This window comes from Pungitius pungitius, chromosome 12 (genome assembly GCF_949316345.1).
Source record: "Pungitius pungitius chromosome 12, fPunPun2.1, whole genome shotgun sequence".
In the NCBI taxonomy this organism is placed as follows: Eukaryota; Metazoa; Chordata; class Actinopteri; order Perciformes; family Gasterosteidae; genus Pungitius; species Pungitius pungitius.
Window position 1 is genome coordinate 3,825,803 of NC_084911.1, and position 25,133 is coordinate 3,850,935.

A 25,133-nucleotide genomic window follows, 5' to 3' on the forward strand; every position below is an offset into this window, starting at 1 on the left:
TACATTTAAATATCATATTAACATGCTATTTTTCCTGAACTTTGTCGAAAGTTCCATAATTTGTGTAAATTCAATAGTGGAAATGATTGCAATTATTATTGCTTTCCCTCAAATCTGTCTAATCCAATGAAGCATTAGTTTTAACAAGTTAATTATATCCAATTTAATAAGGTATCAGTCACAGGAGACTTGTTTATTGCACAACCAGCACTCTGTCTCTTCCACCACTGGTTAAAAGGAAATAAAAGTAATGTTTTTATGATGCTTCAAGCAAAATCAATGCATGATTAATGGTCACATCAGACCAAGTAAAATAAACATGTATTTTTACAGTAGCAATCTCCGAGACGCCCTCACTCACTAAAATAAATAATCCCACTCTCTCTCTGTCCTCATCATGAGAAGACTGTTAAATTTGGCATCAGAATTGACTGCTCAGCTGCTGCTGAGAGCTAGAAAGAAAATCCAAAGTGGGTCACGCAGAGAGCAGCGCAATCGAGGGGAAGAAGAAAAAGGAACGCCGGTTACGTAGAATCAAAGTGAAGGGAGTGAGGAAGGAGGCGAAGGTTTGAGCACTAATCCAGGAGGATGAACAAGGTTAGACTTTAGAATTCAGAGACATCACAGCAGGAAGGAAGACCAGAGAAAACGGCGTGATGTGCATACAGTGCTTTTGCAACGGGGTCATGTAACAGACAAATAAAATGAACTCAAATTAAGGGCTATTTTGCATTATGAGATGGATGCACCGGATTATGAGAAGCCCTAAACAGAATTAAAAGAAGAATGCAGCATAGATTATTCCAGACATAATTACTATCAAAGGATACGTCTTTAGGTTTGGGCAGATGTAGAAATGAAATATGGTGCAGCCTCTAAATGGTAGTAGACATAATGGAATGCCTCAAACTAATCAAATTAATTATTACATGATCAATCACGTCAACATGTTATAATATGTCAAATAAAAATCCCATTTTGTGGTCTCTGGGAGGTATTAAGCAGTCATGGACACAAAATACAAAAAAAAGAATTAATTGTCTTTAATGATATAGGCTACATTTGTACATTTGTACAGCATATTTTCAGCAAGACCAATTGCCAATTAGAAAAAAAACAAAACCGAGATAGTTTATACCTGTAACAATTGAAACATTGGATAAAATGTCAATGGCTGTGAAATTAAATACTCAATGTAAATATTCTGTTCAGTACTATTCCCATTAAATAAGAATAAAAAACATTTAATAGTTGGAACAATCAATGTGAAATATAAATTACATTAAAGCACCATTTCAAGGACGAGGATATTAAAATAAATAATTGGCCTTTCCTTATCAAGACAGGACAGGGTGGTAATGAAAGGCTGTGCAGTCGCTCTCCTCCCGACCGACGTCAAACGGGGTGGACAGACGTCGGGACAACGTCTCTGCTGCGGGGACAACCTACAGCAGAGACCTCTGTACTCTAGAGTTCGTATGTCCATCGCCGACAACGTAGCAGGAACTATTGCAGGTGATGCGTAACTTATACGTCTGTTCTTTATGTGTAATAACAATAATAATAACAATAATGATAAATTCCTTTGGAAAAAGACCAAATAGAAACGGACAAACGTCGAGTTACTCTGTGAGAAGATTGTCAGATTTCTTGAGTGAAATTGAAATATTTCCAACTGGGAGAAATCCCATTACAAATACATTGTACTATACCTCAATTATTTAAGCACAACTGGCTTAAAACAAAACAAGAAAAAAAACAACAACACATGCTGTAGTTTCTCACACTCACTCATCCACAAAAGTCCTCAAGGAGCAGCTGTTGAAAGCTGCCATTCATGTCTTCACCCAGTAGAGCTTTCCTTGAGTATAAATATATCACTTCAGTCAGGGTGACACTTTACTGTTCATGCACGACCCATTTCATTAATGCACTAATGACTAATGATCTTACTAAAAATCTGTCACAGCACTACAACACACTTAGCTTTGATCCCTCGAGACACGCATGCACGCACGCACACACACACACACTTGAGTTACACACAAAATGAGAAAAGATCCTACGGAGTACAAAATCGTGGGGTGGACACTTTAAACGGGTGCTTCAAAAAGTCACAAGAACATGTTAAAGAACGAGGCACAAAGCTGCCTTTTTAAATCCCACCGATTTCAAGTACCAAGGGGCGAAGCTGGCTCTCCTCTCTACTGCCACACGTGGAGTAGGAAGGTAATACAGCTATGTTACAGTACAGTAAGAGGGCTTACAGGGCCACTTCAAACTCCTAGTCACAAATAGATTTTTTTTTTCCTTTATGCATCTTTAATGCATGAATTTGGTATGCTCAGCAAATCGTAGTGGATATTTAATTTCTTTAAAAAAAAAACGATACAGTAGCTAAAACACACTAATAGGCTTGTTTTACACAAAACTCTGTACAATCCATTCATACACTAACAGTCCATCAAAAACAATGACCTGGACCATGAAGTACAGTGTTAACAAAAAAAAAAAAAAAAACATATTGAAACCCGGGATCCAGTGAGAACAGGTACTCAATCCGAGTACTGAAGGTCCAAGTCTACAGTGCCGTCCGTCACCACTAACCTCACCCTCTTGGGTTTGGAGGCACCCATGGAGTGGGAGGACGGCGCCGGGCCGTAGTGGGACGCGCCCTGGTGCTCCCCGGGGTGGCACGGCGGCTGCGGGTCCTTCCTGCACTGCTCGTCTTGACCCCTGAGCCCCGAAAATCCGCCCATGGCAAAGGAGCCCGGGTTGGACACCTGGGGCCCGCAGGGCTCGAGGACCAGCCTCCCCTGGGTGCCCGACGGCTCCATCAGACAGTGGTAGGTGTAGTTGGCGGAGCCCAGTCCCGGGTAGCCCTCGACCCCGTCCCTCAAGCCCAGGGTCAGGGAATGGTCGCCACTGAAGTTCAGCACGTAAGGAGGACCTTGACAGCCGTAAGGGAAGGAGGCGGCCGAGGGCTGAGGCTTGTTTGCTGGTGCTGGCGTGGCGGAAGGTGCGCCGTGGCCCACCTGCGGGTTGTTGTGCTGCGGCGCCGGCGAAGGAGACGGGCCGAAGCTGAAGTCAAACGGGTCGTGCTGGGTGTAACATGGCTGGTGTTTGTCGGAGGTCGACGGGTTGGACTTTTTGTCTTGGGGTGGCGGGTAGCCGTCGGACAGCTTGCTGGGGAAGAAGAACGGTCTCGGCAGCGGCGGGAGGTTTTTGTACGCCGCGTTGGCTTCGGCGCCGTCGAGCCGGTCGGAGGACGCCTTACTCCTGAGGAACGACTGGGGGAAAGAGGAACTGTTGAAATGAGAACTGGACCTGCCGAAGGAACCAAGGTGGCCGACGTCTTTTCCAAACCCCGGTACGGGGACGTGGTCTTTGTGACGGCCGTCTACTTTTTGACTCTGCGGCGTCCTCTCGGCGGCGCCGCCGCCCGGCTTGGCGCCGAGCGTTCTGGACGAGTCGGCCGTGGCGTCTTTGCACGGCGCGCTGTACAAGTTGGGAGTCGGGTTCCCGCCCTGATACTTGAGCACCCTGTGGATCACCGTCGAGGCTTTCTCGTGGAACTTGAAGGGGTTGTCGGGGGGGGTTTTCACAGTGAAGAGTTGCGGGGCGAGGAACCGGTTGGACACCTGGGACGGCGGGGCGGGTTTACCCAAGCAGCTCGGCGCCATCCCTCGGGGCGCGCCCGGCTGCACGCTGGAAAACGACTGCGGCTTACTGGGAATGGTGCGGTGGAAGGGGCCCTGGGTTTTGAAGCTCGGCTGGGACTTGGGTTGACCGGCGCCCGCCCTGGCGCCGCCCGGCGGCTGCTGATGCTGCTGCTGCTGGTGCGACGGCGCGGCCGAGGAGGAGGAGGGCGGGGCGCCGAACGCCCGAGGCTTGCCGACCACGGCGTAGGACTGGCTCCTGAGGTCGTCCCGGGGCAGCCTCATTCCCGGATTCTTGCTCAGCAGTCGATCCTTGGCGGTGAAGTCCGAGACGCCCGGTGCCGAAAACGCGAAAGCGGGGTTGACTTGGATCCTGTCTTTGGGGGGCGCGGCGGCGGCGCCGTCCTTCGCTTCGCATTCCGCCGGGGCCGACTCGCTTTTGGAAGAAATCAGACCCGGGAAGAACTGCAGGTCTTCGCTGGTGAAGTTGTTCCCCGGGCTGGGGGGGCCGAGGTACGGCGTCTCGGTCGCCCACGTGTCGGACGGGCTGTGCGAGAGGGGGCTGCTGAAGGGGTCCGTGGGCGGGTCGAGCGAGCACAGGTCCGACGGGGACGAGGGGAGGATGTTCTGCGGTTGGTAGTAGCCCTCGAAGTTGAGGCACTGGAAGTCCAGGAGGTCGTCGCAGCAGTTGGTGAAGCTGGGCTCCCCGGAGAGCATGTTGTCCGCCGCCGCAAAGGGAGGGGGGGTGGAGTGGGACGGGGGCTGGACGACGCAACTCGGAGCGCCGGGACACGCCGCCGGCTTCTCCAGGGTCTGGGACGAGCAGAGGCCCTCGCAGAGCCTGAAGAGGCTGTTGTCGATCTGCTGGAGGGTGTGGCCGAGGCTGCCGGCGGGCGCCTCGGCGGCGCCGCGGTTCCGCGGCCTCTCCGGTTTGTGCCGAGGTTTCCTCCCGCCGCAGTTGGCCTCCGGCCGCTCGGGGGGGATCGCGTCCGGCGCCGAGGACGTCGCGTCGGGTTTGTCGTTGTTGATGGGGGAGGACAGGGACAGCGGGGACAGGGACAGGCAGAAGGGCGGCGGCTCGGCTTTCAGGGGGGACGCGCTGCCGTTCGCCCTCTGCGACGGGAACTCTTCTTTGAGCTTGCTGATGTCGAGGCCTCCTTTGTTTTGTTTCCCTAAATGTGGACCTTTTGGCTCTTTTTTCACTTTAAGTTCGGTTTGTAAAAGCCCCCCTTTGCTGTCCACCTCCCAAATGTCCTCGGTCTTTCTGCGCAGTTTCATCACTGGTAACAAAAGACCATCTGGATCCAGTTCAGGCTCCAGTTTGTGCAGCGACTCGGATCCAAACAAGCAGCAACTCCTCGTGAAGCAATCCTCCGTTTTGGTTTCTCTCCCTACGACGGACGCGTCGACGTCCGTTTTACAGCTCTCGGGTTTTTCTGCCAGCAGCTTGGCTCCACCTGGAAGAAGTTCCTTGTCGAGCTTCTCTTTAGCCTCTACTCTGTGGCCGGGCGTGTCGCCGGCCGGGCGCGCGCTTCTCAGGTCTTTGTCGGATTTGACGCTCGACGCTGCGATAGTTGCCTTCCTTTCGGACAGCCTCTGGCCCCTTCTTTTCAAATGGTGCAACCGGCTCTTTGACTTCTTACTAGCGTGCACGTGCGCCTGGGCCGCCTCCATCTCCAGGTTTAAGATTGATACAGAATCCATAATAGCTTTGAACGGGTCGCAGGTCAGCAACTCGTCTCCCCTTTCCGTTTTTAACGCCATGTTTTCCAATCCTGCCCGTTGCATCTCCCACACTCTGCCTCTCCTCCTCTTGAACCGGATCTTTAAATCGATGCCTGGCTTCGTCTCCCCCAAACCACTCTGCTGGATTAACGTGGCCCCCTCAGCTTCCTCCCGGGGCCCCGGGCCGGCGGCTTTTTTCTCCCCTGCGAGCGGGTCACACCGTGGCGCTCCATCCCGACGGGGGTCGTCCTCTTCCGGCCTCTCCGTTTTACACTTTTTAACTTTCTTCAACAGGTGGCCTCGCTGAGCTTCAGCCGCTCGGGACCGCAGCACTCGCCTGAAGCAGTTCTGCTTGCTGATCTTCTGGGGGTTTAGCCTCTGGATTTCGGTAGTCCTTCTCCTGCGTTTGACGTGTCTTTTCCCGTTGGGCCTCTCCCCCGAACACGTGACCTGCTTCTGCTGCTGCTGCTGCTGCTTCTGCTCCGCCGCCGCCGATGGCGCCGGCTTCAGCGCCGCGGCTCCTTTGGAAGCTTGATCTGACGCCAAATCAGAAGTCAAACCTTGTTCAGAGTCTATTTCCACAGAGCTTCGAAACGTGCGTTTCTTCAGAGGTATGTTGGACTGGGTGTGCGGCTGTGGGCTGGCGTCCGACAGCGGTTTCGTCACAGCTTTCGTAGAGACGGGCGACCCGTGAGGTAGTTGGGTAAGGCGGCTGGCCGGCGGGTCACCGTCCCGCCGCGGGGCCTCCAGCTGCAGACGGCCCTCGCTCGACTCCGTCTTCCCTGCGGCTGCGGCCTCTTTGCTGAAGCGTCCGCCGGTGCTTTGCTTGCCTTTCGTTTTCGCCGCCCTCGGCCTCACCTTTCGCCGACGCGTGATCCTCCTCTGCGTTGAGCCTCCGTTGAGTTCAGTCCGTTTGTCTTCGTCCTCGGCACTTTGCGTCTTCTTGGAAGCAGGAGGAGAAAACAATCTTCCTACGAGGTCTCCCTGTAATGTTTTATCTATGAAGGATTTATCTTTTCTTAAAATATCAGATAGCAAAACCTTCGCCTGCTTTATGACAACATCCTCTTCCTGCCTACTTGCCGGCTCTTTACTTACACTCCTCGCAATTTGTTCTGATAATTCCACAACTCCGTCCTCGACTAGATCTTTAACACGTTGTTGGTAATTTTCTGCTCTTGTTTTTTCACTGGGGACTATTTTACACGCCGACTCTTTCACCTCCTCCATCACCATCTTACTTTTACATTCCACAATTGCAACTTCAGCGTCTTTCTCCTCTTTCTGCTCGATGTGCGGCTGCCCCCTCGGCGTGTCATCGGTTTCCTCCTTCGTCTGCACTCCGATAACCTCGCCGTTCCCCCCAGTCTCTCCGTGGGATGAACCGCCCGGCGACCCGCTGGCTCGCACCGCCTCTAAATTCGCCGCATCGACGGCCTTGAAAAACATTTCCCTCACCCCTCCGTTACCTTCCGCTGTGCCGGCGTCTGAACTACTTCCTCCTCCCCGCCGCCGCCGCCGCCGAGATCTGGACACCCTTTTGTTCCCTGACTCTACCGTCGGCGCGGTACACCGGCTCTGCCTGGCCCTCCCGCTTAACTCCGCTCTGCCGGCCCGGCCTTCGGGGATCTCCTCTTTTTTCACACTTGGCACACTTGACAGCCTGGTTAGGCGGACGGTGAGGTATTGCTTCAGCGAGACCGGCGGGCCGTCCCCGGCCCGCTTTGCTCCGCGGGCGGGTTCCGCCGTGGACGACGCTCTGGTGACCCTGGGCCCCGGGGGCGCGGCTGCTGGGTCTTGAGCCCCGTCGGCGACGCGGGGTTCGACGCTGCCGTCGTGTCCTGTCGCGCCGCAGGTTTTGTCGATTTCAGCCGTGGCGCCGGCCGCGTCCCTGGACCCCGCTGGGCGTGCGAGCGAGGTTTGAACCATGCTTCTGGTTCTCGAAGAGCACCTCTGGGGAACTGCCCGTCTCGCCGCCACCCGGACAGACGTCTCATCGGGGCCTGAGCTGCTGGCTGCAGGTCCACTCCTCTGCTGGACCGACATGGAGGATTTTGGGGAGAAAGGCTTCACGTTGACCTTGTTGTTCGCGTCACCATTCGAATTAAGAATGTTGTCTTTTGGATTCCCTTCTTCCAAGCGTCGAAGGTAAGCTCTTTCTTTGCTTTTTGGATCCTTACACTTGAGCAAGAAGTCCACCGAGTGGCGGCGTACTTTGATTCTGAGGTCCCTCAGGGTGAATTGGGACAGAAGTGTCTGATACTGTTGGACTGTGAAGGATTTCAATGGGTTCTTTCCCGATCGCCTGTGCTTCTCTCGTCTCCACTTCTTCGTTTGACTAAATTTTCTGTTCTTTAAGGCGTTTCTCCTCATCTGCTGGGTGAAGGAATTCCTTGAGGGGATGGCTGTTGGAAAGAAGACAACAAAGGAAGCAGTTAAACTTGAATCATTTATTTTGCTAGTGTGCATGTTTGTTTATCATAAGCAGTGCAGTAAAATAATGACCAGAATGACATTTCTAATCAATTCAATGGATGTGAATCTTTACCAGGAAGTAACACATAATGAATGACCTTAGACCCAAAACACATCACAGTTAGCAGTGAAATAGGAGTTTCCAGACACTAAATGGGTTTAATAAAAACAAAAAAATCAAATGTTCTATTATTTATCCGTATACAACCTGAACTTACATTACAACACCTTGGAAAATTAACAGTAAGTGAAGTTTGAAGCAAAGGAAATTATGTTTTTTGTAAATAAAATGTCCAGCTCTCATGCCAGATAAGAACAGAGCAATTTATCCTCAATAGATGATCTCTTGCATTATACTGCACGAGTTGTGTGAGAGTTTGTAAATGGATCTTTTGTTTTACTGTTGTTAAATCCTTTTTTTTTATCCTTGAAGGCATGCGAGAAAATTAAAGTTTCAGGAAGTCAAGGCAACTTAAGTTGAGTATTAAAATTACAAATGGTCTTTTTAGGGACCAAAGTGCTTCCTCAGGATTATGCAACATTGCAGTAAACGATGAAACATGTTGCCAGATTACATGCTACATTGAATTATTGGGTCATGAGGAAGCAACACAATCTGCTTCCCAAAACGGGCCCAAAATACTCAAACAGTCTCTGGATGACTAAATCACAGCAATGTCAGAACCATTGAACCCTCCTCTGTGTTTCCAAGAAGTGAACCAAAGTTAATCAGGGCACTTGACTCCCATGCACTGCATAAGAATATTATGGGATGGTACTCATTTTTCCAGGGGTTAGCAACGCCTCCTGGTTAACAGGGAAACAGAGTCAATGCATTGTGAAAAACTTTAGAATTTTGTTGCAAAACGCATGAAAATATAATAATATAAATAAATAATATCAATGAATGTGTTCTGCAGGTAACCATTACATTAAAGCATTTCTGCTCTTTCGGGTGTCCATAATTAGGAAGGCATGTACAGCACGAAGGCATTTTATTAAATTATTCTTGATAATGGACACCCTGTAGTGCATTATCCCTCACTTAACATCTCACTCAGTGCATCGGCTTGATCTCGTTTGAGGTGTAAAACAGCAGAGGTGTCAGCTGATCATGATGTTTAGAATTGTATTTGCAGTGTACAGTTAATATTCATATTGGTTGATTTAGAGCAACTTCTGAGGAGCCAAAAGGACTTTTAGGAAGCAGGAAATGCCGCTCTTCTGTTTGAATTAACTCACTTTGATATCTGCTTTGTTGCACAGTACATAGAATATTTAAGTTATCATTGCACTGCTTTTTTGACTGATTTGAGAAAGCAAATTCTATAGTGGTTACCTTTAAAAATACCTGAGTGGATTCCTTGTATTATCGGCCTCTTCTCTTTGTGATGACGAAGATATCTCTCTCTCAGGCGGTACTTTTGCTCCACAGGATCCTTTGTTTCTTCACATTCGGGCTGCTTCCCCCTGTGTTTGAAGTGACCCTCTCCATTCCTAAAGCACAGTCCAAATGGATGTGATGAACAAAGTCTTTAGCGTCAAGTACGTGCCATCTACAATAAAGGCAATGTCAGAATAAAATGATGGACACACCTCTCACAGGTGCAGCATTCACACATTTCATTGCCTTCCCCAAAAAAGCTGGCACCATAGTAACACGTGATCTCCTCCCCAGGTGAGATTGGTCGAATGGCTTCGACACACGCGATATTCTTCTCCCCGGGGACGAACTAGGGCGGGTAAAAAAAAAAAAAAAAAAAAAAAGACAAAGACAAAAGGTTGGTTGGCCCATGGGATACATTAAGACAGAGCAGCTAAACGTGAAGAGAGTGCAATTCTCAAGATGTCACAATGGCAGTTACTAGATTTGGACTTGGAGTTTTACAACAATCACATCCAATTGTCAAATGTCTTTAGTGCAGGTGATGAACAAACATGGCTGTTTACCTTGCAGTTTGGTTTGCAGTCTTCATCGCAGAAGACCAGGCAATAATAGGAAAAACAGATAAAAAGATTGAAATGATTAAAATCAAATCGTAGCAATGAATTGTGTCTTTTGTTGATCAGCTGACATGTGACAACGTGTTTAGCAAAAGGCTCAAAGGCCTAGAGGTTAACTCTGAAACATTATGAAAAGATCTTTCTTTTCTTAGTGGAAGAATTAACTCACAATTCTGTAAATCATATTACATTTTACATGAAGAGCAGGCTGCTTTTGCTCATCTGTAGAAATTTATTTGACCGTTTCCTTGGATGTCTTTTCTTTTTTAAAGAGTCCTAATCCCAAAACATAGTACATTTTCAATTGAAGATAAAAGAAACCAGAATTCAGCATTGAACTTTTAGAAGCTGAAACCAGTGACGTTTCGCATAATCAATTTATCAAGTCATCAGACTGTTGTGGACTAATTTCCTGCTAATCAATACAAGGAGAATAATGATTAATAAATTAGCAATTTCAGCTCTGCACTGGGCTATTTAGGATTTGTGACAGTATTTAAGAGCATGCATTTGTATTATTTATGATAATCAAGGAACATTTTCTTTTTAATGCTAAATTAGTTTATGATACATTTGGTTTCAACAAACTCTGCTGATGCTGCAGGGAACAAGTAAGAGTTGCCAAGATGAAAGATAATTGCTGAAGTCTTGAATACACAAAGCAGTCTTAGTCTTGTTCATAAATCATAAGGAAGGATTTTTGTGATTTCTGAAAAAGATAAATAACTTTGAAACACATTGGCTTTTCTTGGAATTTGAAACTTCAACTCTTTAAATCAGTAACTTAACAATTGGTCGTAGCTTCAGATTTACCAGAAATGTGCTGATTTTTAAAACAACAGACACAGGAAAACTAAATAAAATGCTTTATTAACAACCTAATGGACAAAATAGGTTTTCCCTGTTGAGAAAAGAATTGCTGATGGAAGTAAGACGTTGTGCGACACACTTACACAAGACTATTTGTCATAGATGGAAAGTAACTTAATGTTTGGAAAATTCAAATAATGGCCCGTCTTAGTTTGTGACCTTTCGAATGAACACAGTCTTTTAAGATAAACAGATGTTTGGGGTGATTTGTGAAAGAGGATCTGGTTTCCCAAGGTTTATAAGTTATTATTGTAAACAAATTGTTCTCTTTCATCACAATTTATCATGAATGAATACGATCAATTTTAGTGTGGAGGTGACTGGTGAGAAAATGATCAGGCCCCCTCTCCTGTACTGATGATGAAGGCTCTGATGTTTGTCACCTCAGACTATAGAACTCAAAGCTGTAGAAGGAAAGCATTTAATAAATGAATAATTTAATACATGTTCAATGATTTTACACTGCTGTCAAACACTAATAAAAAAAATAGGAATAAGTTTGCGGTTGATGGATGATTTGTGTTTTGAAAATAGTTTTTTTTTCTTTCCGACTGGATTACTGTGTGTGTCTGTGTGTTTGCATGTGCATGCTGGGAAAGAATGAGTAGCGTATGACGACGAGCTCACCATGGTTAATGAAAGCTGCCGGCCCAAGCCAAAGCTGAGTGCAGCGTTTGCGCGTAGAATACATCACGCTGAAGTCATTGACTCCCGCCCTTAACACTGTGCCGTCAGCGGGGCTCAGCTCCGCTATGCAGCCGAGCAGGACCTCCACCCGCTCTCCCGCGAACCTACGGAGCGACAGTTCAAGTGTCACACAGCTGCAATTCGGGGAGTCACACGCAGCCACGGAGGTGGAGCTGCTGTTGTTCCGCATCATGCAAGCGTGACCGATGCAATGCGCGAGTGATTACCATTGCCTTGTGGAGGTTATCTTTGCTCCGTTGGTCTCCGAGGAGTATCTGTCGCAGGACTCTATCTTGACACCGTTATCCAACAGGAAGGCACTGAGGTAACGGTACACCTGCGGACATCATAGAGGTTTTGGACTGTGGTCTCACACTCACTAAAGTGAAACTAAAAAAAAAAAGGAGCCTTCCAGGCACGAAGTTCTATGCATTTCTTCCTCATTTAACTTGTGATTATTCTATATCTACACTGATTTTTAAGCTTATACATTAGCTTACGTGTTGTCTCAGCAGCTCCTGTCGATGGCTTCCCAAAGCAATAAAGTAGTCCCCAGCCGGTTCACCCACGGTCAGTGCCTCAAACGTAGCATTGAAGTCATGCGTACGCTGGAAGCGCAACAGGGTCTCTTTCAGGTTACCCCAACGCCGGATCTCTGGTGGGGGACTAAAGAGGACGAAAAAAGTAGAAATTGACAAATTAGAAGAGCAGGAACAGGGACAAGATCTAATCCCAGTGTTAATCTCAGGTAAGGCTGTAAGGATGCATTTTTTTTATCTTCAATTTAGAGTAGCAGACAATATATTTAAAAAATATATGTTTTTCGTTGCTATTTCAAGATATTTAGAAGCACACTGCCAACCCATCTGTGGGCATATTCTGCTGACTGCCTCAAATACACCACTTTTTTAAAATGACTAATCAATTATCCTCAAATAGTAGATCATTTCACACATGCAGGTGGAAAAAGCAAAACATCAAGGTGAATATGATCAAAACAAAGACCAATATTGGTCTGACATGTGAATAAGGAGGGACGGCACAAGTATCTTGTTTATTTATCCTGATATCAAAGTCTTAAAAGCTATTACAGTATGTACTCTTTTGAGCTAGAACAATTAGTTGAAGCCTCTTAAATGAGAACCTTTGCAAAATCAAATCAGTGCTTTGTATTGCCGTACATGATAGTAACCTCAATTTGTTTAGCGCATTTGAATTATTGGTCACATTTGTCTGTGACCGTAATTTATCTGAGGGTAAATGATTGAACAACTATTGTCAGATTAATTAGGTAGGGAAAATGTTTGTAATAACAAAGCAGGAATAATTCATAACCAATTGGTTGGATACCGATGTGAACTCTGATGTTGATTGAATCCATCCATGTCTTGAGTGACAGATTACCTGATGTTCATCTTGTGGGTGCTGAAGCCCAGCAGAGGGTCCAGCACCAAGCCGGTGGCCAGGTCATCGGTCTCACACAGCTCCTTCACACTCATTCTAGTGCATCCGTCCATTGCCTCCCACCATCAGCATGCTACAGTCACAGGGTCAAAGCAACGCTATAACAACAACAACAACAAACCTCAATCATACATCAGCTGTGCAGCGTAGCAGATCCAGTCTGCAATTAACACAACATTAGCGGCAGTCGCACTTGTTTAAGTAGGCTTTCAACCCCTATGGTGCAATGCATGTTTTATTACGTATCGATATACTGTTTACAATGACGACGCTAAGTTAAAGTGCGAAATGTGACCTAGCGTACATTAGCTTACGTAGCACATTAGCTTACATAGCACATTAGCTTACATAGCACATTAGCTTAGCATGTCAGCTCGCTGGGGAAATATGCAGTGTTATCAGCTGAGGGACGAGACTAAGATTATGGGAGCACTAGCAGCTAACGTAACATGAACTGCATCAGACAGCTGCCAAACTGTGAAGCAATATGCATTCCCGGTGATGCATAGGGGCGTTTTATTTTACGAAAACGTACCTGGGAGTCTTTTGTATTCTACGAAAGGGTCGCCAGGAAGACAATTTATCTGGCAGGGGAAGTTAGCCTAGCAACACAAGCGCCTAGCTTTCCGCCGTCTTGCAGGCTGCCGCGTAGAAAAATGGAGTCCCCCCCCCACCCCCCGTCACTTCTGGAATTTGTGGGTTTGTTGACAACTGCTAATCCCAAGATGAATTAGAAAATGCAGAAACGCACAACAAATTACGACACACAATCTCAAAACCCGGTATGTTATGTAGCTTGCTAACTAGCTTTGCACAACGCTCTTCTGATAGCAAAAGTTGATCGGCAATGTCCGGTGCAACCGAACTAGGGTTGACCACGCCCACGTACACCGCTATTGGCTGAGGCAAATTTCAATTGTCATGTTGATTTGTTTTAGGCTCTATGATTGATCAGATCTTTTATGGGTGGGTCCAAGCATTCAGATTTACAATGTTGGGACAGAGGAGAGGTGAGTATTTATTTCACCGAGACGGATCTTTTTCAAGCACAGCTAACTCGTCATGCTGTACGTTGTCTCTGTTCCAAATATTGTGACATATTGCAATCGGTCTGTTGATAATGTGAATATCAAATGTCTGTATATTATGACATTTTATTTGAACATTGTTTTCCTTCAAAAGAGAAGCAAATTGTTTTAATAATTTGATAATGAGGATTTCGTTTTATTCATTCCCTGAAAATGAAATGGCTACGAATGGGATTGTTGAGCACACTTTATTTCCATTATTAGTGTATAACTCAACATGGGTCTGTTTCGGAGAAGTACAAATTCCTGTGACAGTTTGTTACAAATGACAGAGGTTAATTAAGGCTTAAGCAATTCGATTTTTTGAGAGCCAGTCAAAAGTCGTCATTCTTTTTAAATTTCAACAGCAAACCTCCTCTGTTTTTTAAATTTGACGTCATCCGTATTTGTGAGATTCTGAGTTGTTCTGTAGTGTTCGTATATTATAAAATTACAATTTTCGTTCTGCATTAGCGTCTGCCGTAAAGCCAGTCAAATTAGCAAATTTTAAGATGTACAAATACATTCATGCTTGTAAATTTATACCATTCGAAATAAGGTACATTTGAACCTGCCTGAAAGGGGAAGTTGAACAATCCGTGTTCAGATCTGCTGGAAATAAAGAAGACCAAGAGGAAAACAATCCATAATTGTGCTACTGAATATTTGAAAAAGCGTTAACCGACAACAACTACTAAGGACTAATAGTGAAAACCAATATAATTACATTACTATTTCTCTTTACCAGCCACACAATGTTCAGCTTTCACTCTGAAAATATCAAATGTGGTGTTGCTGTTCAGCAAAGTCTCGCACGAAAGTCTGATTCATGAATCAAAAAGAGGATTAACGAGCTGACATGTGGTGACTTTGCTGTAAGGAATGTTGCCCTCATTGATTGCTCTTAAATATGCAGAACTATTCCAGAGAGGATGGCAGCTTGTGCTGCAAGTTCCAACAGAAACTACTACTGCATTGTGTTCTCTATGAATTTGGTGCTACAAAAAAATGCTTTAGCTTTTTTATCAGAATGTTTACTAAAAATAAGTATATTGTCATATTAATACAAATTCCAAAGGCATGCATGCAGTACATTGTTATAAGAGGTAGGCAACATGCTCAATGTCTCCGTTTGAGTCCGTGTTTGTGTGCTGCCCGAGCCAGGTGACATTTAATAATTAAATAAGTAAACGCAACACGCAGGGATGAAGAAGAGGTCGCCCATCCTGCTGACTCCTGCAAAACCGTTTGACAGAAAGTAGAGTTGGCCTCTGCAAATTGAGAGGAAGCGAGAGAGAGAGAGAAGGGGAAAACAAAGCGAAGGACTCCACGCCCTGTGCCAATGTGTGAGTGCTTCTAACACTGTGTCACATTGCAGTCAGACATATTTGAAAAGAAAACGAGACACAAATATACAAATTCTATGTTTTATTTTTTATGTTGTAACAGAGACAAATTGTGATTGATTTGAAAACCAATTAAATGCAAATAAAAAATACTGTTAATTTGTGGTTTCTTTTCCTAAACCGTCATAATCTAATCATTTCATATGCACCCAGCAACAGTGCATGGTGCAAGCATCCCTGATTGATTAAAAAATCCTAATAAGCTTGCAGTGTCTAGCCTTAAATTTATCAGTAGAAACAGAACAAAATAATGTTAAAGACCAGATTCTTAAAGGTAATAACAGTATATATTTAGTGACAAATGTTGTAAGCAGATATTTATACAGCTATGAAAATGAGCATGAGATTGGCCTTTATTGGACCGTTTATTCAGAAGACAGATCTACAAGTTCCATGTTGCAACACTACACATTTTCTTTAACAGGAGCCACCTCCTAGTTTTTAATTTATTGAAGACCCAATCTCAAGCTCTAAAAACAACAGCATACATTTCTGTACATTTTTAGATCTCTTTTGACACGATCAACTTTATCCACTTAAAAAGGTGGACCTGCGTCATTTACGATTCAAATCAAAAGGACCTTCAGAGCAGCAGATCCCTCGGTCCCCATCCGGGCTCAACTCCTTCCCATCAGACAGGACTCAAACTGCAAGTCACCTGACTTGTGAATATCCTGTCATTATGGTGTTTATCGGTGTATTCATTTACTACATGAATAGAAATATGATGTCCTCTTCTTGTTTTCATTTTAATGTCACTTCCTGAGTTGATCTTTTTATTTTTCACCCTGCCCTCTGCTACAGTACATAATATTCGATGCAGTTAGTTGCACTGTACGCAAGTTTGTTAGAAAGCCACCCAGGATTTTGACTAAAACTTACTTTTATAGATTAGATTTATTTAAAAACATTTATATTTCTGAGGTACTGAGCTGAAAAACCTCACGTTGGTGGGGGCCCGGAGATGACAGCCGTGTTCCAACTTCCCACCATTTATGTAATGGGGAGGGAGGGGGGGGGGGGGGGATGTATTTTTTTCCACCAGTTGTTAGACAGCCTGTGATGATGACGTGTGAGCTGCTTCACCGGGGGAGACCCTGTATGCCACCGCAATGGACAGTTTGTGACGGTTCGTTTTGTATGAACAGGCAAAAGGTGACTTTTCAATGTGAATTTTGTGGGGGAGGGAATGTGATGTTTGGGGGGGGGTGGGGGGGGGTTCACAGTTTTCCCAGGATACACAGATTTGTATTATTTTATTTCTATTTTGATTCTCTCCCTCTTTATGCTTAACTCAAATAAAAAGCACCTAAGAACAATGACTGCTGTCACCAGGACTTCCCCATTGTTGGCAAATATCATTTCACAGCACAATTTAAAAAGCGTACAAAATGTACTGATCGCTATTAAGTGGTAGCTTTTAAACTGGGAATCACTTGATTTCACAAAAAAAAAGAAAAAAAACTTAATACTAAATTCACCAAAAGGCGGGTTACCTTAAACATTATGTCTGCAATAAAGCAATGATTTGGGGCAGAGATTGAGGAGTCTAGTTTTGTCTATGCTCTCATGTTGCCAGCTCTAGCTTGCATGTGACCTGCATTTGGTGTGGGATTAGATTTAAATAAACCCACTCATTTTAAATATGGACTCAACTGGTTGTGAATAGAGCCCTTCAAACCGGAAAGGTCAGAGCAATCATTCATCATCTCATCCAACAGAAAGAAAGAAAAAAAAAAGGAACACCGTCAAGCCACTTTGACCTCAGTGGGCGTCTGGTCTCGTAAATGCTTGTTCAAGTAGGATATTAATGAAATGCCAGATAAATAGTGGTATCTACATGTGGAACATAAATGGCACATGGTGACTTTGCATTACACGTGAGGACGCTTGGGCGACAGCAGCTACGTAACCGAGCCGTTTGCTAGATGTTCCTCCTGGTCACCCGAAATCAGCATGAAGACCATCCAAATAGAATACATTTGTTCACAAGGAGACTTCTGGTTGAGACCAGCTCCGTCCTCGCCCACAGTCACCAGACCTCATCTTTGGCTGACTCACTCTGAAGCAAACCTGTGAAATGCCCCCTTTGTTTCAATAAAATATAAAAAAGTAGGCCAAAATAACCCTGGACTGCTTCTATGTTGATCGAGTCTCCGTCAAAGACTCCTCCAGCTGCTGCATTGTCATTCACGCCAACCCACTCAAAAAGGAAAAAGCACAGCCAACATCCATGGCACAAGGCTGACAAGCAATGGCAAACACAAGGTGATCAGCATGATGGCGTGATTCAAATAAATGGATATTTTTATTCATCTTCAACCTGCAGTGAACTAAAAACAAGAAAGAAGTCAAACCACGTAGGTTTCATGTATCTACAAAAGAAGAAAGAAAAGCAAAACTTCATGACTGTTCAAGTCATTGGTTTACGAAGGGGAAAAAAAAAAACAACAACAAAAAAAAAACATTGTGAATCCATTTCTGGAGGAATTCAGCCGCACATAAATGCACCTGTGTGCCCAGTACGTGTGGTATGTGCCGTTATCGTTTGACCGTGCAAATTTATCCCAAACCCCGCCCCCCCCCCATCATCATCATCATCATCATCATCAGACCGACCGACCTCTGAAACAGGATGTACAAAGGCTTGCGTTTAGCATTAAACAGTGCAGAGCCCTAACAAACAGTTAAGACTCCTCTCTCCGCCTCCCACCCTGCCCCCCAGGGTTGAAATAACATCACAGATGGGGCAAGAACTCTGCCTCTACAAAAATGATAGGAAAACAAAACAGGGTACAGGAGAAAGAAAATTAAAAAAAAATAAAAACATAAACATACATACGGAACACAGCAATTCCCTCTGAATCATTCCCACTTTCTACACTCACACAAACCAAAATTGCACACGCAAAACAACCAAATTAACAGGTAAAATTTGTTTTAGAGAGCGAAATAAAGCATGATTGAACCCTGGACACTTTGTCTGCTGTGTTTCCACGGCAGAAATAAGTTTGAAAGGAATGGGGTGTGGGGGGGGGGGGGGGGGGGGGGTAAAAGTGTGATGCGGACAGCGGGGGGGAGCAGAATCCAGCGGCTGTTATTTCTTGGCCTTGGCGGCCTTGGCCGAATTTCGCGGCGGGGTGACCGGCCTCCCAGATCCCATCCCTCCCCCTCCGCCGTAAGGATACAGTTTCTTATCTGCTGGCTTCAGAATCTGTGAGAGAAACAGAAATGCTCGTTGAAACCATGGCGCTCTCTTGAATCTGTCAATGATCCACACGGGCGGACTTGACATACCTGGAAGGAGCACATGAGGGTCTCGTCCACGCTCATCATGGCACCGGCATTGTCGAACTCGCCACAGTAGTTGGGCGCAGAGAACAAGGTGACGAGCTGCCTCTTGGCGAAAAACTCATAACCGTCTTCCACCACCTGGAGGACAGGAAGGAGGCCGTCAACGCCGCGGCCGATGGGACGGCCACGTCGGCCCGGGACTCGATGGTTGCTGCCGCTTCAATGAAGCTAAATGTGCGCCTGGTAATGGCGGCGCCGTTTATTCTGGCCTCATGTTGGTGACACTGAAGAAACGCGCACGCTAACGCCGGAGCCGCCGGATCCCGAGGCGAGCGCGAGGTCAAGGTCATTTCCACACATCCCACGATTAAGTAAACGATCAAGGAGGGAAGCGCACGTTGACATGCAATTATTGAACATTTCTGGGCTTCAATATGTTGCCCTTTAAATATGCCAAATATATTAAATTCGAATTTGAATAATGGCACATCAAGTCCTTTTGAGAAAGTACAAAACGTCCCACGAGTGACTGCTGGCTAAACCTTACCTGATGTGCCCTGCATATTAGGTCCATGTCGTGTTTGTGCAAAAATTTGGCCACCACATCCGCCCCGAAGGTGAAGGAGACGCCGCGGTCGTTCTCGCCCCAGCCCAGCACGTCTTTGTCTGGATCCGCCCACAGCAGGTCGCACAGCAGACCCTGGTCGGGCACGTCTGTGGGCCGCATGACTCTGCGGATCTGCTCCATGGACTGAAGGTCGGGAGAGAGGCCTGCGGAGAGAACGTGCAGACATCGTGGTTGGGGTTTTTTTTTTTTCCATCCAATGCGACTCGACGAATCCTCGCAAACGCCTTGAATCTACGAAGACCTACCGCCGTGACAGCAGAAGATTTTCTCATCTACGATGGCAGCCACAGGTAAACAGTTGAAGCAGTCTGTGAAGGTCTTCCACAGCTTTATGTTGTACCTTCGCTTGCCTGCCCAGGACACAGATGTGAACTCGGGTTAGTGGTCGAGGCAACATAGCAGACAGCGTTGCCCGTTTATAAAGATAGTCCACTTACACTCGTCATAAAAGCCGTAGATTCGATTAATGGAGGCGCATTCGTGGTTCCCACGCAGCAGGAAGAAGTTCTCGGGGTATTTGATTTTGTAGGCTAGGAGCAGGCAGATGGTCTCCAGTGACTGCTTCCCTCGGTCCACATAGTCCCCCAAGAACAGGTAGTTGCTCTCTGGGGGGAAGCCTCCGTATTCAAAGAGCCGAAGCAGATCGTAGTACTGACCGTGGACATCGCCTGCAGGGGGCAGCAGAGCAGCGGAAACAATTCCTTCACTCAACTGGCAGTCACAAATGAGCAGCTTTCAAATGAAATCACGCTCTTCCCCAGCACGGCCTCTTCGTGACTTCACGGTACATCACACTGGGTTTTTGAAACTCATTGCCCACTACATAATACATTAAAACTCACCACAGATTTTGAGGGGCGCCTCTAGTTCCAGCAGGATGGGCTGGCTCAGGAAGATTTCACGGGACTTCAGGCAGAGGCCGCGGATCTCACCCTCCGTCAGCTGGACATTCTTCCCCGGTCGAGAGCCCTTGACTGGGAGGGAAAAAAAAAAAAAAAAAAGGGAACAGGAGGTTTTAAGGGAGAACCTCGAAGACACGCCTATTATCGGAGCTTTAGATGAAGGACATAAGGAGCAGCAAGACGAGTCGGTTCAGTATTCAGAGCGATGCAGCGCCCGAGAAAAGCCCGTCAGTGGAAACGTAGCCGACGCCGTCGGCCCCAAAGCAACCTTGTTTGGCGGAGTTCGAACTGCCATGAGGAAGTTATGAAACCCACTTCCCCATCTACCCAATGTAACAAACATGCATTTGGGACTCACTTGATGTTTAGAAACCAAGAACAAGGAAAGGGAAAAGGCTTGCAAATCAAATAGCATCCAGTTTCTTACACTGATGCTATCTGCAACATTCTGCATGTTTGTCACGTCCCCAAGTGTGGCGTTTTTTTTCCTTTTTTTACACCTACCACACACACAGGAAATGGAGCCAAACGCAAATCATGAAGAGCTGAGTAAGATTCGTTTGGCGGACAACTCATTAAGAACAGAAGTGTTTTACAAGTATGATGCACAGGAGTTCAAAAGAAAAATCCCCCCTTAGAAAAAAGGGGTTAAATATGCATTCACAAGACATTTAAAATATTTCCACATCGACGTGCCAGGCATACATGAGGCCATAACTGTGTGTCTACTGCTGGCTTATGCAAGAATGCCCTTGGAGTTTGGAATCTGGTTCGTTTGTATCACTGACAAAGTAAATCATACTCCCATTCCTACATATGCAAGTGTATGCCAAAGTAGATTACTGACGTCGAGTCTCATTCCCACCAAACAGACCATCACAGCTACTTTGTAGATGATGAAATCTTGCTTCCAACCATTCATTCACCTTTAAATGTTGAACATTCACAGATAGAAAAGGTGATTAATAGCAACTATAGCTCCGTTCAAACTCAATAAGTGGATAGTCCTTTAGTCAATACTTAGATTACTATTGATATACAAATATGGACACCACTTTAAAGAAAGGATGATTCGAATTTTCCATCAAGATTTGGGAATCGGAATCTCAACCTGAAGCAGATTATCACAACAAACTTTGAGAAATATAGTAAACTATTGGATCACAGTGCAGCAAGTCATTGACTAAAATTGGTGTTACAGGCAGAGAACCTGACATGTAATCACTAAAAAACCAGGTCCAGTTTATAGAATGCTTGCAAAGCACCCAGAGGGTGAGAGTACAAATCAACAAATGGATGCTTCCTCCAAAGCAGAAACTAAAAGCAAAAAGGCCTGAGTAAAGAGTGAAAAGTGGGTATAAATACTGCAGTACTGCTTGTCACTTTAAACCTGGATTACAGAAGGCTAAGCCCCGACAGAGCTTACTCCAAAGTTAGCCACATAGCCAGTAGGCACACAATAGTAGGCTTTCCACTACGCCGATGAGGGTGCAGCAAACAAAGAGCTGGACCAGCACAACAGAATAGCAGGAGAGGGTGGGGGGGGGTGCATGATTCAACAGTTGGTTTGGTCCAACACTCCTGACTCAGTGCTGCTGGGTGTTCTGGCTGAGCTCATGTGACGTCAGGCTCTCTAGACAAGCTGTTAGCAACTAACACACACACACACACACACACACACTCCCAGGGTTCACCTGGCTCTGGATCGGTACAAGTAATCCAATTGAAACTGCTCATTATCCAAACACATTTAATTGGTTTGGTCTCGAAACGGTCAGCAAGCATGAGGGTTACCTTGTTGTCTCCATCGGAGACTGAGCTGTAGCGCGGTGAAAGTTAGAAATCTCTTGATGCAGCACCTGCAGTGAGGCAGGTGTTCTTCACTAGTCTGCAGAGAGAGCAAACCTACACGACAATAATATCTGGCAACGGGTTATTCTCAGCAGTGGAACCTCAATTGCCGTTTAAAAAGGTCATGAGAGTTACATAAGAGGATATAAATACTGCCATTATCAGGCTTGTTTGTCTTCCCCTGGGTTTAGCAGACAACCTTATCGTGGCCCGGAGTAGAACGATCTATGTACAAAACACAGCCGTCAGGCTCCACAGCCAAAGTCAAAGTCCCCAACTGCAAACGCATTTTCGTGAAAAATCACCTCAACCAGCTCAGTTTAGGCTCAGGAATCCATCACGACCGCCCTTTAAGAGGGTGAATAAACGGAGGGCTGCGTTCAAATGAGTTACGAGTGTTTGGTTTGGGAAAGGTTTTTGCCACGCAGCCGGTCCGCCAATACAGTGCTGATAAAAAAGGCGGAATTGGAATGAATAGACAAAACAGTCAGAGAAGTCGGTATAGCAGCAGCTCCATATGGGAAAACACACGGAGAGGTAGGTGTGAGCAGGGTGCATCTGCAGCTCAAGGACAACTACAGAGGTCACAACCTCATTTGCGGGGCTCTTTAGATGCACCGAACGTTGGGCCTGAAGACGTATCCTTCCGTTTAAAGTTGTCACGGCAGCTCTTGCGCAATCTTCATGTCGAGGCAAAGACGAAATGGCCCCGTTTTCCCTCAGACACACACACACACACACGCACGCAACTCTTACAAAGCGTTGTCCCCAGCGAACCATTACTCCTGTACAGTGGGAATAGAGTTAATGGTTCACGTCACATTTGAAGAGCTATTACATGTCTGCCTTAAAAAGGCCTTCTGTCTACAAATTTGCTTCTGGCAAAACTTGGGGCACTTTTTCCTCAACTCGAATCGCTCATCAGCACAACACAGTTACAATATTCAAATTACCCTCAGCAACATCCCAACAACGGCACTTATGCAAAGGAGCTTTTCAAGGTGAGCACGCAGGGTGAACGATGAGGGTTTTGCAGTTTGACTCTGTGCTAATCGAAGCATCCGTTTGTACACCTTGTTAACAAGTGGCTAACGAAAGATTATACCTACAAATTCTTATCAGACTCTTAACTGGGGGGGGAAAAAAACAGAAAGCACAACATAAGAGAAAGCATTCATGCAACAGAGGTTCTGGTGGAAAAGGAGATATTTAGGATGGGAAAAAAATATACCGTCAAGGAATGTTTACGAATCAAACAAATAGCCTGAATATTATGAACTGAAAAACAAATCACGTCCACTGTTGAAAACCGGTAATCAAAAACGTGTGTAGGAGGACGTTTGTTTTGGTTTAGTGTAAAATGTGAGCGGTTCTCCTCGGCCACTCTGTAACGACATCCATTCACAACTCATTTGAAAGACAATACAGTAACAAGCATGCATTTCTATCAAAACAGAAACAGGTCGCTATGCTTAAAAAAAAAAAAAAGAGGAGCTCTTCAAACAAACAGCAGGGCTGATGCTGCTCCAGCGCTTCATCCAAAAAGCCCACTATCGAGCCGGAGAGCACAACTACCGCCGGTAGGCTACTACGATACACCGTGTCCGCCTTTACCTTAAGCCGGTGAGCCGGGCACATAAAAACATACATTCGCCTCCGGCACGGCATCTAAATGGAGCGCATTGCTGCGCAGTGGGGTTTTGGTCCTTCTCACCTTCCAACAGACGCTGAATTATAGAGTCGATGTTTAATTTGTCTGGCTCCGCCATTTTCTTTATTTTCTGACGATCTCGGGCAGTCAAGACCTTGGTTTTCCGTGTTGCACCTTAGATTTCAGGAACAGAAAGAACGAGACACGTACGGAGTCATTATTGTAAAATACGTCTCGAGTCACATCGCTTATCTTGAAAAAATGCCTCGCACAACATAATTGGGCAATATTAGTAGACTAAAATAATGAATGAGTTTAAGCAACCTAACGCTAGCCAAGCCAGCTAGGTAGCTACTAGCCAAGTAACGTAACGTTAAGCTAACACTTACACATACAAAACCGAACGGCTAGTTAGCCAACGTTAGCTAAATAAACTTGCCAACAGATTAAATGTCTCCGTACCTTGTCGTTGGTTTGACGATGGTCTTTCTGGGGTGAATAAAATGTAATTGTATTTATTCTTCGAGCTCAATCGTGGCCCCGTTCCTTCGATTCGTCCGGGTTCCTTCACTCGTCCCCCAGGAACTTTAAAAGAGGGCCGTGGCTAGTGAAGTGTCTACGGTTACGTAGGCTGTATCACAACGAGCTCTGCACGCGTCACTACAGAGCCGTAGAAAAAGAGAGTCGCGGCAACGGAAGTAGAAAAACGAATTGCGTGTTGTCACGTGATTCACCCGGGCTTCAGATCGTTCCAGGAAGTAGTTGGCGGGCAAAGTGTCAGATAAATAAATCAACTCTTTCACTGTATTCATATGGAGAATGTGTTTAGTTACACGAATGGTGTGTTTTTTAATGTCTAACTGTTTAACCGCCTACAGTCGATGTTAACAGTTTTTGGTTTTAGGTTAAAGTTGTTGGAAGACAGTGTGTGAGCTGTGGTGCCACCTAGTGGTGAGGTATCATTTACGAACATCATCGGTTCACCTATTACTTTATGGGTGTCCCTCACCTGTGTATAAGTGTCTTCACGATATTATTAGGAGCTACTCTTCTCAGCACAATGTTCTTCTTAAAAAGACTGAATGATTTCCTTTGGTTGTGTTTGATTGACAGATATATAATTTCAAGATAACTAAATATTGACAGCAGTATTTTGAACAACAGTAAATTAACTATATAAAGTCAATAGCATCTCGCTAAAAAATCCCATATGCTCCGGAACAACGAGATACTACCTAGTGAATATATATGTGTGTGTGTATATATATATATATATATATATGTATTTGTATGTATTTGACGTGGGATTAGCCAAATGAAATCCCGTGTAAAACCCACAGCAGTCGATCTCGAGCATATGCTAAAATGCTGTTAATATCCATGCAATAGCAAAATAGGTGAGTTGTCTGTGAGCCTCTCCATCACTGAACCCTCTTTCAAAATAAATTCT

General features: G+C 45.6%; 2 protein-coding genes across 3 annotated transcripts; both read right to left on the minus strand.

Moving 5' to 3' along the window:
• Positions 1-1,019: 1,019 nt before the first annotated feature.
• kmt5c (lysine methyltransferase 5C) lies at positions 1,020-13,551 on the minus strand. 2 transcript variants are annotated; one of them, XM_037476885.2, is made up of 9 exons: positions 13,420-13,551; positions 12,825-12,957; positions 11,921-12,086; positions 11,648-11,757; positions 11,361-11,524; positions 9,810-9,829; positions 9,456-9,592; positions 9,211-9,356; positions 1,020-7,789 (listed from the first exon to the last, which is right to left on the minus strand). In XM_037476885.2, the coding sequence occupies exons 2-9, from the start codon at positions 12,935-12,937 to the stop codon at positions 2,556-2,558; spliced, it is 6,090 nt and encodes a 2,029-aa protein (XP_037332782.2). In that variant the 5' UTR covers positions 12,938-12,957; positions 13,420-13,551; the 3' UTR covers positions 1,020-2,555. The 2 variants fall into 2 exon arrangements, with proteins under 2 accessions (XP_037332782.2, XP_037332781.2); XM_037476884.2 differs by having other exon boundaries at positions 9,199-9,356.
• A 4,095-nt stretch (positions 13,552-17,646) lies between these two features.
• Positions 17,647-24,372, minus strand: ppp1caa (protein phosphatase 1, catalytic subunit, alpha isozyme a). The gene is made up of 8 exons (XM_037476422.2): positions 24,146-24,372; positions 23,747-23,857; positions 20,122-20,253; positions 19,717-19,947; positions 19,525-19,629; positions 19,199-19,422; positions 18,655-18,789; positions 17,647-18,571 (listed from the first exon to the last, which is right to left on the minus strand). Exons 2-8 carry the CDS (start codon positions 23,799-23,801, stop codon positions 18,455-18,457), a joined length of 999 nt encoding a protein of 332 aa, XP_037332319.1. The 5' UTR covers positions 23,802-23,857; positions 24,146-24,372; the 3' UTR covers positions 17,647-18,454.
• Positions 24,373-25,133: the final 761 nt, after the last annotated feature.